The sequence below is a fragment of the Dendrobates tinctorius genome, unplaced genomic scaffold (assembly GCF_039654945.1).
Source record: "Dendrobates tinctorius isolate UK_male_01 unplaced genomic scaffold, ASM3965494v1 ptg000124l, whole genome shotgun sequence".
Classification (NCBI taxonomy): Eukaryota; Metazoa; Chordata; class Amphibia; order Anura; family Dendrobatidae; genus Dendrobates; species Dendrobates tinctorius.
The window spans coordinates 2,428,587-2,441,751 of NW_027361792.1; the positions used below are offsets into that span (position 1 = coordinate 2,428,587).

At 43.4% G+C, this 13,165-nt stretch overlaps 1 protein-coding gene across 4 annotated transcripts in view; it reads left to right on the plus strand.

The window, feature by feature from the left end:
• Nucleotides 1-13,165, plus strand: part of PHF21A (PHD finger protein 21A) — a 117,003-nt gene that overhangs the window by 33,492 nt on the left and 70,346 nt on the right. For all 4 annotated transcript variants that reach the window (XM_073541703.1, XM_073541705.1, XM_073541702.1 and 1 more), the window contains exons 2-3: nucleotides 4,041-4,186; nucleotides 6,911-6,943. In XM_073541703.1, the coding sequence (XP_073397804.1) occupies nucleotides 4,133-4,186; nucleotides 6,911-6,943 (87 nt within the window). In that variant the 5' untranslated portion in view covers nucleotides 4,041-4,132. The remainder of the gene's footprint in view (nucleotides 1-4,040; nucleotides 4,187-6,910; nucleotides 6,944-13,165) is intronic.

Consider the following 13,165-nt stretch of genomic DNA (forward strand, 5'->3'; position numbering starts at 1 on the left):
TGTTTGGGCGGATTCCGCAGCGGTTTCACACCTTTAACATAGTAGAGGTGTGAAACTGCAGGGCAAAACCGCAGGCTAATCCGCAGGAAAATCGCAGGTCACTTTACCTGCAGTTTTACCTGCGGATCCGCGCGGAAAAACCCGCAGGTGAATTCGCAGCGTGTGCACATAGCCTAACTGTTTCTCTTACTCATTGTCGTCTCGACTATTGTAACTCTCTTCTATTCGGTCTCCCTCTTACCAAACTCTCCCCTCTCCAATCTGACTTGAATGCTGCAGCCAGGATCATATTCCTCACCAATCGTTACACCGATGCCTCTACCTTGTGCCAGTCATTACACTGGCCACCCATCTACTCCAGAATCCTGTATAAACTTATTACCCTCACCCACAATGCTCTCCATGGCTCAGCACCACCCTACATCTCCTTCCTTGTTTCAGTATACCACCCTACCCGTGCCCTCCATTCTGCTGCTGACCTGAGGTTAGCATCCTCAATAATCAGAACCTCCTACTCCCGTCTCTAAGACTATACACGTGCTGCGCCAATTCTTTGGAATGCACTTCCAAGGTCAATACGATTAGTCCCCAATCGCTACAATTTTAAGCGTGCCCTGAAAACGCATTTATTCAGACGGGCCTACCATGGCACAGCCAAAAGTTTTACCATAACCAGGTTCCCCGCATCATGTTCCCACATGCTTTATGCATCCATTAGCCCTCTGTGTCTGTACTGTTACACACTTAACACTATGGCTGGTCCATACAATCAGGGCAACTGTTACCACCCACCTTTCGTGTCTCCCTTTTTTCCTCATAGACTGTAAGCTTGCGTGCGGGGCCATCATTCCTCTTGGTATCTGTTATGATCTATGTGATTATTGTTATGCTGTAATGTCTATCGTCTGTACAAGTCCCCTCTGAAATGTAAAGTGCTGTGGAATATGTTGGCGCTATAGAAATAATATTTATTATTATTATTATTATTATTATTATTATTATTATTATTATTTCTTAATCGTGTCCTGCCCTTGGTCAGATTTAACCAATCCTCATGCATTCAGTTCTAGGAAGTACAGCAATTTCAGGAGACTGATAAGATGAAGGTTCCTTCACACTAAATATGAAATTACATTAATGTTGCTTTATGGTAGAAACCTGGAATAATCCAGTGACCTCTGAGGTCAAAAGCTACCGATATGCATTTAGGAATTTGTACTTTTTTTTTAAAATCTTTTTCTCTAAACACATTTTTATGCCGTGTACTTATGATAGAGAACCAGACGGTGCAGCCTGATGATGCGTTTTAGAACATTTGTACAGTATGTACCGTATATTTTTTTAACCACCTGACCAAAGTTATTGCTTGCGAACACAGACTAGGTTTCCTTTTTTGTATTTGTGTGTTAAATTTGGTGAGATTTATCTTTACCTACTCAGTCAAATATTAAACTTTGGAGATCCCGATCCTCCTTGTCAGCAATCGTTATGTTGCGTAAAGTCTTCTGTAGTTGATTCCATCGCTTCCTTTCCGACGTCTCCGCTCACCGTATGTGAATGCTTCATGGAAGATTGTGGCCTGAATTGTTTTTTTGGTGACATGTAGCCTCACAAAGGTCTGTGTATTATGGATGATTTATCATCATTCCTCGGTTGTCACGATTGGTGCGGCAGCTATTTTTATAGATTGAAAAATTTATTCTTTTTTTAAACGTTTTCCTGCACACATTAGTACCAATTAGACAGTAAAAAAATGGACGGACCCATTCAGAAAACTATTATACTCACCCAGTCTCTTTCATGAGATCATTCCCATTACAGTCTATATGGGAAGAACCCAAATGGAATATACAACGTGAATCATGAACATTTGAATGAGGCCTAATTCTGATCATACACAACGAGATATCTTATTGATATTATCACACTATGCTTTTTACTGACTTTTTCTGGTACATGTGCCACATGTACAGTACAGACCATAAGTTTGGACACACCTTCTCATTCAAAGAGTTTTCTTTCTTTTCATGACTATGAAAATTGTAGATTCACTCTGAAGGCATCAAAACTATGAATTACCACATATGGAATTATATAATTAGCAAAAAAGTGTGAAACAACTGAAAATGTCATATATTCTAGGTTCTTCAAAGTAGCCACCTTTTGCTTTGATTACTGCTTTGCACACTCTTGGCTTTCCTTGATGAGCTTCAAGAGGTAGTCACCGGAAATGGTCTTCCAACAGTCTTGAAGGAGTTCCCAGAGATGCTTAGCACTTGTTGGCCCTTTTGCCTTCACTCTGCAGTCCAGCTCACCCCAAACCATCTCGCTTGGGTTCAGGTGTGGTGACTGTGGAGGCCAGGTCATCTGGCGTAGCACCCCATCACTCTCCCTCTTGGTCAAATAGCCCTTACACAGCCTGGAGGGGTGTTTGGGGTCGTTGTCCTGTTGAAAAATAAATGATGGTCTAACTAAACGCAAACCGGATGGAATAGCATGCCGCTGCAAGATGCTGTGGTAGCCATGCTGGTTCAGTATGCCTTCAATTTTGAATAAATCTCCAACAGTGTGACCAGCAAAGCACCCCCACACCATCACACCTCCTCCTCCATGCTTCAGGCATGTGGAGTCCATCCGTTCACCTTTTCTGCGTCGCACAAAGACACTGTGGTTGGAAACAAAGATCTCAAATTTGGACTCGTCAGACCAAAGCACAGATTTCCACTGGTTTAATGTTCATTCCTTGTGTTCTTTAGCCCAAACAAGTCTCTTCTGCTTGTTGCCTGTCCTTAGCAGTGGTTTCCTAGCAGCTATTTTACCATGAAGGCCTGCTGCACAAAGTCTCCTCTTAACAGTTGTTGTAGAGATGTGTCTGCTGCTTGAACTCTGTGTGGCATTGACCTGGTCTCTAATCTGAGCTGCTGTTAACCTGCGATTTCTGAGGCTGGTGACTCTGATGAACTTATCCTCCGCAGCAGAGGTGACTCTTGGTCTTCCTTTCCTGGGGTGGTCCTCAAGTGAGCCAGTTTCTTTGTAGCGCTTGATGGTTTTTGCCACTGCACTTGGGGACACTTTCAAAGTTTTCCCAATTTTTTCGGACTGACTGACCTTCATTTCTTAAAGTAATGATGGCCACTCGTTTTTCTTTACTTAGCTGCTTTTTTCTTGCCATAATACAAATTCTAACAGTCTATTCAGTAGGACTATCGGCTGTGTATCCACCAGACTTCTGCCCAACACAACTGATGGTCCCAACCCCATTTATAAGGCAAGAAAATCCCACTTATTAAACCTGACAGGGCACACCTGTGAAGTGAAAACCATTTCCGGTGACTACCTCTTGAAGCTCATCAAGAGAATGCCAAGAGTGTGCAAAGCAGTAATCAAAGCAAAAGGTGTCTACTTTGAAGAACCTAGAATATAAGACATATTTTCAGTTGTTTCACACTTTTTTGCTAATTGTATAATTCCACATGTGGTAATTCATGGTTTTGATGCCTTCAGAGTGAATCTACAATTTTCATAGTCATGAAAAGAAAGAAAACTCTTTGAATGAGAAGGTGTGTCGAAACTTTTGGTCTGTACTGTTTCCATAGGGCTTAACACGCCCAGTGTTTGCCAGACCGTATTTATGTCATACAGTATACGAAAGACTAGCCCGCCTTCCCATCTTACACAGGGGCGTACGTATAAAAAGAAATGTAATTATCTTATTCAACACCGAATTTAGCAGCCGTCGGTCAAAGGGGAACATTTGGAAATGCCCTTGAATTATATTGACAACGGAAAGCAAAAATGAGATGTGAACAGGGACGCTGTGCTCCTTCACACAATTACTAAGTGGTGGAAATTCGCTTTGAATGATATTAGGGTTTCTAATTTCTTCATTTAATTCCAGAATTAGTCCTTTATATTTGTTTTTCTTTAGAGGCCATAATAATTTCATAATTATAATGACGATTGTGCTCATTCTCTCTTGTTTTTACACCTGTAAATAATAATTTTTTCGTTATTTTTTTCTCTTCTGTTTTTACGTTTAGACCCTGAAAAAAAGACTTTATTCCGTGCAGAGCAACGTGTGGAAAAGCGGCGGGATTTGGGAAATTCAGGGGGGCAAACTGGAGAAAGGAGAATGGAGCTTCAGACTCTACAGGAGGCCCTAAAAGTGGAAATTCAAGTTCACCAGGTAAGGATGCTTCACTATTTGCCTCCATAAAGTAAAGTTGGATTTATTAAAACCATTATCAGGAAGATAAATCTTGACGATCTATCTGTAAGATAGTTATCAGATCGGTGGTGGTCTGTCCTCCCAGTACCACCACTGATCAGCTTATATCAGCTCTGATAGCAATATACAGCATGTAACCCTGCGGCTCCGTACATTGCTTAATGGCCGCTACCGTGTACTGAGGTTTAACTCCCATTAAGTTAGTTACTTATACCATTCACATATTCTCAGACCCTCGGTTAGGCCCTGTTGACATATTTGGGTCGTATTTCGATACATAAAGCTGTTTTTCTGCTTTTCACACCACCCTCTACTGTAGTAAGCATTGTGGCTTTCGAAAAAATCGCTTTTCATAATTTTGTTTTTGATCCAAATGCCTAGTTGAGCATGATAACGTTTCCATTCATTTTTTAAAGTGGCATTAAATTGCTTATTTTTGCCAAAATATGACTTTGTGACACATCTATGATTCTATCTCCCCCACCTCATTGTAGATTGTAAGCTCTCACGAGCAGGGTCATCTTATTTTCTTTAATTACTGTATTGTTAACGTTATTACTTATGACTTGTGTTTTGAAACTGTTACACTGTAAAGCGCTCCGGAATATGTTGGCGCTATATAAATAAAGATTATTATTATCCGTTAAAAATAGATATTTGAATGAGACTTTAGATCGCTATTCAGTAAAGAATATCAGAATGGCCATTTGGGCTGAGGACAAATTGAGCTTTAATACTTATGCGAGTAATGTTGGTCTTTACTTTACTTTAATACCTGTTCTGTAACTTGCAGCAAACTTGGAACCCTGGTGCTGCCTTCATACATTGCTGAGAGCTTTCATCATCCGAACCCTTTCTGTTGACAGTGTGCAATAGTGACCTCTGCAGGATACAACAAGGAACTGCTCCCTACGAAATATATTTCTAATATGCAGATTTCGTGATTATTTCTAAAAATAAGATCTAATGATGTTTTGATGTCACAGTAGAAAATTGTCACAAAATCTGATGTAATTTCCTAATTACACAATCTGGTGACCATTGTGCCTGAATTTAGCTTCTACTAGTTCAGAAGGCTTTTGGCAGCAGATGTTTAAGAAGGAGGCTTACTTTCTCTGACCTCACTCAGCACTTCCTTCTTACATAATGAATATTGTGATTGGATAATGAGGCTCTCCGTCACTGGGCAGTCCAATGGCAGTGTGTGATGCACTTTAATCACTGTCTCCTTCCTGTTAGAGAATTGATGCTTATTGATTTTACTTGCTGAGGTACTTTAGTTGGCACATGTACGCCACATTAAAATAAAATACCAATATTAAGCAAATACAGCATCCCCAGCTCCTCTTTTGACTAGCCAGGCTGGCACGACGTTGCATGTGTTTCATGCCATAGCAATGGCGTCTCGACAGGCCGACTAATCAAAAGAGAAGTTAAGAGATCTTACAAAGAGCTCACGTCCATCGGCCACAGGTTGATAGACTTGGTAGCTGGACCAGAGTCCTGCAAATCAATCCTCAGCAACTTGTTTGTTGTAACTTTTTGTTGTTTTTTTTTTTTTATTTTACTAAACTTATTTTTCAGAACAACAAATGTTATGAATCTGTTACAAGGCTTACTTATGAGGACTGGGGGCTGGCAGGCATTTACACCGATGCCAAGAAGACACTTTGCTTTGGCAATGGACTTGGGCCTTTTAGTGGGCTATTCTTATTTTATAAAGGGAATTCATGTAACACTTCTGGTATCGCCACAGAATTTACAAATAAAGAGACTCCAACTCTGAGTCATCTACATTTGTTCTGTCGCTATTTTGAAATGCCTGGTGTGGCACACAGGTCACCCGGCCATGCAGAAAACTGGGTCCAGCTTCATTAAATAGTGTGGAACTGTGCTGCAGTTTTCTGCAGAATGAGTGTCCAAGAGCGCTGCTTTGCATTGAAAACTGTGAATGGGATTCTGTACTGAATCAGCTCTGCTGCCCCTTCGTTCTCCTGACCAATTTATCATAACTGGTATCACTTTTTGTGATGTGAATATCCTCTTTTAAATCTTTGGCCTCGTGAAGAAAAGCTGAGCTATAACTCTTTAATTGAGTTTCTATTACTCTGTTCATTGTCATCAAATATAATGCAATCTTTAAAATAAAAAAAATTAAAATGAACATCAAAAAAAATCATGAAGTCGCGGGTGAACCTTCTTAAGATGCAAAATAAAATATATTAAATCTAGGTTAATCTGAGCTTAGTATCGTTCAGGAAAGCTGCACATTTGCTTCGGCCGGCTTCATTTTTCAGTTTTGTTCTGATTTGGCTTTCGTCTGCCCCGTTTTATTTCCTAGTGCATGTCAGATGTGGAATTATTCATGAAGTTTAAGGAAAATCCATTTATATAGGCAACCTAACATTATATGTAGGAAAGGACACATCTAATCTGGATACGGCGCCAATTCTGTTTTTTTGGGAAAAGCCTTTTAAGTTTTAATACTGCAAAATTAAGGAAAGCAGACTACACAGCTGAACACGAATAAGTGACATATAGACCAAACGTGTTAAAACCGCCGCTGATACAGAAAAGTACAATTTGCTGAAATGTATTCCGTAAGAAAATGACAGCATAAAATGTCTTTTATCTTGGGGGGGAAAAAAAATGACTTTTTTTTTTTTTTTCTCTTTTCATCAGAAATTGGTTGCTCAAATGAAGCAAGATCCACAGGTAAGACTTCTAATTTAAAATACTTTGGTCACTGTTGTACAGTGTGTTGCTAATTGAAATATGTGAAATGTGTTATTTCCATTACATGAAATGAATTGGGATAATAAATGGTTTGTAAAGTTATACGGCTGGGAATATGTCGACACCATCTCTCCTCAATACAACGCATGCTATGTTCAGTGAGTTATAAGAGGAAGAATTTCTAGATTTCGACTTTCTTACTTTTGACTCCGCAAAAACTCTTACTGTTTCTCTTATTCATTCTCGTCTCGACTATTGTAACTCTTTTCTAATCGGTCTCCCTCTTACCAAACTCTCCCCTCTCCAATCTGTCTTGAATGCTGCAGCCAGGATCATATTCCTCACCAATCGTTACACCGATGCCTCTACCTTGTGCCAGTCATTACACTGGCTACCTATCCACTCCAGAATCCAGTACAAACTTATTGCCCTCACCCACAAAGCCCTCCATGGCTCAGGACCACCCTACATCTCCTCCCTTGTTTCAGTGTACCATCCTACCCGCGCCCTCCGTTCTGCTGATGACCTGAGGTTAGCATCCTCAATAATCAAAACCTCCCACTTCCGTCTCCAAGACTTTACACGTGCTGCGCCACTTCTTTGGAATGCACTTCCCAGGTTAATACGATTAGTCCCCATAATTTTAAGCGTTCCCTATATATTAATATATAATATTCAGACTGGCCTACCGCCTCAACACATTAACCTAATCTATCCCTGTGTGGCACAGCCAAAAGTTTTACCATAACCAGGTTCCCCGCATCATGTTCCCACATGCTTTATGCATCTATTAGTCCTCTGTGTCTGTACTGTTACACACTTAACATTATGGCTGGACCATACAATCAGGGCAATTGTTGTGTTTTTTTTTTTTTTTTTTTAAATTCGTTTATTAACCATAAGCAGTTATATAATCCACACATCCAGTACAAGATGTTAAGTTTGATACAAAATATAGTAATAATAATCTTTATATAGCGCCAACATATTCCGCAGCGCTTTAAAGTTTAACAGTTTCAAAACACAAGTCATAAGTAACAACGTTAACAATACAATAGAGCGAAATAAGACGACCCTGCTCGTGAGAGCTTACAATCTACAATGAGATGAGGGAGATATAAAGTACAGGTGTGTATTTACAATGAAGGTCCAACCATCTTGAGGGAGTGAGGGATGGATGGAGATAGTGAATGGGCTACACACGCACACTTACACATAGAATGACTTTGATTAGTGAATGTGATAGGCCGCTCTGAACAAGTGTGTTTTGAGGGAGCGCCTAAAACAATGCAAATTGTGGATAGTCCTGATTTCTTGGGGTAGAGCATTCCAGAGGATAGGAGCAGCACGGGAGAAGTCTTGGAGTCGGGAGTGGGAGGTACGGATTGGTGCAGAGGTTAGTCGTAAGTCGTTTGCAGAGTGCAGCGATCGGCTAGGCCGATAGACAGAAATGAGGGAAGAGATGTAAGGGGGTGCCGCACTGTGGAGAGCTTTGTGGGTGAGAACAAGTACTTTGAATTGGATCCTATAATGAATGGGCAGCCAATGTAAGAGGACTGGCGAAGAGCGGATGCGTCCGAGTACCGATTAGCCAGATGGACGATCCTGGCCGCTGCATTAAGTATGGACTGGAGAGGGGATAGTCGAGTGACGGGGAGGCCAATTAATAGAGCGTTGCAGTAATCCAGGCGGGAGTGGATCAATGCAACAGTGAGGGTTTTTGTTTCCATAGTGAGAAAAGGGCGGATTCTAGAGATGTTCTTTAGGTGTAAGCGGCAAGAGCGGGCAAGAGATTGTATATGGGATGTGAAGGAGAGATTGGTGTCAAACATAACACCCAGACAGAGCGCCTGCTTCCGGGGTGTTATTGTGGTACCACCCACGGAGAGGGAAATGTCAGCTTTTTAGGGAGGTTAGTAGACGGCGGGAGCAGAAGTTGTTCAGTTTTAGGCTGGTTTCACATTAGCGCTTACGGCCGCAGCGTCGGGCTGCGCACGGCCACTGCTAAGCCCCGCCCCTACCGTGCCTCCGCCTGTAGCTCCGCCTACGGGCGCATGACGCTGCATGCGTACTGCGTCCCCTATCTTTAGTACTGGGGATGCAGGCCGAGCGCAGGTATCAAAAGGACGCATGTGCCGCCAAACATGCGTCCTTTTGACGGTGCGTCGACCAGCACCAAACGCAACCTGTAGCAATTTGGTGCGGTCTGCGCAGCGTCAAAAGGACGCCGCCAAACGCATGCCTGCGTCCCCAGTGCTAAAGATAGGGGACGCAGGCAGAGTCATGCGCCCTTAGGCGGAGCTACCGGCGGAGGCGCGGCAGGGGGCGAGGCTTAGCGGAGGCCGTGCGCAGCCCGACGCTGCGGCCGTAAACGCTAATGTGAAACTAGCCTTAGAGAGGTTGAGTTTCAGATAGAGTGGACATGATATTGGAGACTGCGGACAGATAGTCACTGGCGTTCTGTAGTACAGCGGGGGTAAGGTCGGGGGGAAGACGTATATAGTTGTCATCAGCATAAAGATGGTACTGAAAGCCAAATCTGCTGATGGTCTGTCCAATTGGGGCTGTGTAGAGAGAGAAAAGAAGGGGGGGCCAAGGACTGAGCCCTGAGGTACCCCGACATCAAGAGGAAGAGGAGATGACGTGGAGCCAGAGAACAAAACACTGAAGGAGCGGTCAGAGAGATAGGAAGAGAACCAGGAGCGTGCAGTGTCCTTAATGCCTAGTGACTGGAGCCTAGAGAGTAGGAGATGGTGGTCAACAGTATCGAAAGCTGCAGATGGGTCAAGAAGAATGAGCAGAGTGGTCACCGTTATGTTTTGCTGTCAGAAGGTCATTGGTCACTTTGAGTGCAGTTTCAGTCGAATGTAGGGGCGGAAACGGGACTGTGAAGGGTCTAGAAGGGAGTGAGTGGAGAGGTAACGGGTAAGGTGGGAGTAAACTAGGCGTTCCAAAAGTTTAGAGATGAAGGGGAGATTGGAGACTGGTCTGTAGTTTGTGCAGGATGGGTCGAGAGCGGGTTTCTTTAGTAATGGAGTAACAATGGCGTGTTTGAAGGAGGATGGGAAAATGCCCGAGGAGAGGGAGAGATTAAAGATTGTAGTTAGGTGGGTTGTGACGACTGGAGGAGATGTGAGGTCATGGGGTCGTTAGTGCATGTAGTCGGACGAGAAGAAGAGAGGAGTCTGGAGACTTGTTCTTCTGTGATGGGATCAAATGTGGAAAGTGAGCCAGGGGAGATGCAGGAAGGGATGGGAGTCACAGCACTTGGTGGTTGGGAGCAGATATCTTGACGGATATTATCTATTTTTTCTGTAAAGTGGGAGGCCAGGTCATCATCACAAATGTCTGTGATAGGGGCTTGTGCTTTTGACCTGAGGAGGGAGTGAAAAGTGTCAAAAAGTTTCTTGGGGTTGTTGGCTAGTGAGGAGATCAGGGTGGTGAAGTAGGTCTGTTTGGCGAGGTGAAGGGCAGCGTTATAGGTTCTTAACATAAATTTGAAGTGGATGAAGTCTTCTGGTGTGCGGGTTTTTCTCCATAGGCGTTCAGCACTCCTAGAGCATCGCTGGAGAAGTTGAGTTTGCGATGCGAGCCAGGGCTGTTTTACTCTGTGTTTGGAGGTTCTGAGGGTGAGGGGAGCTACTTGGTCAAGGGTGCTTCTAAGAGTGTCATTGTAGTGATGAACAGCCAGATTAGGACAAGAAAAAGAGGAGATTGGGGACAGTGATGAGTGTAGGGAATCTGAAAGTGTCTGAGGGTTAATAGCTTGTAGATTTCTGACTGTGTGGTAGGTAGGAGTGAGCTGGGGTTGGCGAGGATTTGAGAGCGTGAAGGAGAGAATGTTGTGTTCAGAGAGTGGAAGCGGTGAGTTATTTAGGTGGGAGATTGAACAGAGCCGGCCGAAGACCAGATCAAAGGTGTTACCGTCCTTGTGTGTCTCAGAGGTTGAAAGCTGTGAGAGGCCTAGAGAGGTGGTTAGTGATAGAAGCTGGGATGCAGATGTGGAAGTAGGGCTGTTAATGGGGATGTTGAAGTCTCCCAGGATGAGGGTTGGAAGTTCTGAGGACATGAAGTGCGGCAGCCAGGCTGAAAAGTAGTCAAGGAAGTGGGTGGGTGAGCCTGGGGGCGGTATATGACCGCTACCCTGAGGGAGAGGGGACGGAAGAGCCTGATGGTGTGGACCTCAAAAGAAGGGAATAAGAGTGATGGAACTGGGGGGATGACCTGGAAAGTGCATTGTGGGGACAGGAGTATGCCGACTCCACCACCGTGTCTGTTTGTGGGTCTCGGGGTGTGAGAGAATTGTAAGCCACCATAGGAAATGGCAGCAGGAGAGGCAGTGTCAGACTCCTGAATCCAGGTTTCAGTGAGGGCCAACAGATTAAGAGAGTTGTTCAGAAAGTAGTTGTGTAGGAAAGGAAGCTTGTTACAAGCAGACCGTGGATTCCAGAGGGCACAATTAAAAGATGTAGATGAGGGAGTGCAAGTAATAATAAGATTATTATGGTTTTGATATGAGGTAGGGTAGGGGTTGAGGTTGGGGGATGGTGGACCAGGGTTGGGGGAGATGTCCCCTGAAATCAGTAGGAGTAGGAAGATAAAGAACAAATAGTTGTTGGAATTGTAAGTAGTTTTTTTTCTGCGATGTGTTTGGGCAAGATGGGCTGAGGTTTCTCAGGAAGGTGAGGAGTGCATGGGAGCTGTACATGGGAAAGGCAAGTATAGAGGGGCTGATGTGTATGAGTCGTGATGGAAGGGGGATAGGGTGGTTAATGTGGATGGCAAGGGAACACAGGAGGATAAAAATAAATCACATGGTTAAAGGGGAGAGCAAAGTGTGGGTTACCTGACTCCTGCCCTGACTAACTGCCATGTATAACTGCCGTTTTGCTGGATGCTTAGCTTCTGTGATGCTTTGCTTATAGGATGCTTGCGTGCTGCACTCCACACTGCGTGCTTCCCCTTAGGAACTACTACATATATAGGCCACACTACAGGATCAGGAGAGAGGGATTGTGGGAGCTGGTTGGGTATAATTTGGCAGCTGGGGCCAGCAGACCAGGGGATGGTTAGATGATCAAAGTCACTAGATCAAGATGTGTCAATATGCTATAGCGCCTTCCACCTGATAATATCTAGAAAGGCCCCAGTCACGGATGTAAAGCAGTAAGTATTACATACAGTGCAACAAATGAATTATACCAAAGCTTTAGCAAGCACATTAAAATATGCAGCAAATGGTAAAGCAGCAGAAGTATGGAGTTGTACCATTTGGATATATTGCAGCAGAAAATAGAGGCAGCAGAGGTGGGAAGTTGTATCATTCAGGCTGCTTGCTAGCAATGAATGGAGTAAAATACATGCAGGGTGGCTCAGTTGATTACTATTTGGATATATTGCAGCAGAAAATAGAGGCAGCAGAGGTGGGAAGTTGTATCATTCAGGCTGCTTGCTAGCAGTGAATGGAGTAAATAAATACAGGGTGGCTCAGATGATATAAAGACATGAAGCATAATATGTGCATCAATTGTGTGTAAATAAAGCAAACATTACATCAACTGAATCACAGTAGTATTGTATTATGTTATTTTATTATACCAGTAATAAAACCTGCCTAGCTTCTAAACCCTACCTACATCTACCAAACTATTCCGCAGCCTACATCTATATGAGTAGTTTACTGTGCGGCATCTCCGCTCTGCAAAGTGAGGTGAGGAATTCCACCTCTCCCAAATCTTCTCGAATTTACCCGGGCACCCTCTATTCTGATACATTGTACGTTCATATGGGCTAATCGAATTTTTCCAGATTGATCCAGGACCCAAGAGAAGGTGAACCCCCCCCCCCCCATCCACCGTAATGCTAGTATCTTCCGTGCCATGAACAGTGTCTCCCGTAAAAAAAATCCCAACATAATGACCCCATGCTTCCTGATCCCACACTCCAAAAAGACAGATCAGTGGCTCAAGGGCAACTGGGGTTTGTACCAAGGATGTTAATAATGACGTCACCCCTCTCCAGTATTGCGCAACAACAGGACAGTGCCAGATCATATGAATAAAGTCTGCACCTATTGAATGACATCTCAAACATTCCGATGACGGGTATCGGCCCATCTTAAAGAGTCGAACTGGAGTCAAATATGACTGATTAATAACATATATCTGTATCATCCTGTTGTTGGCAGACGGAGATACCCAT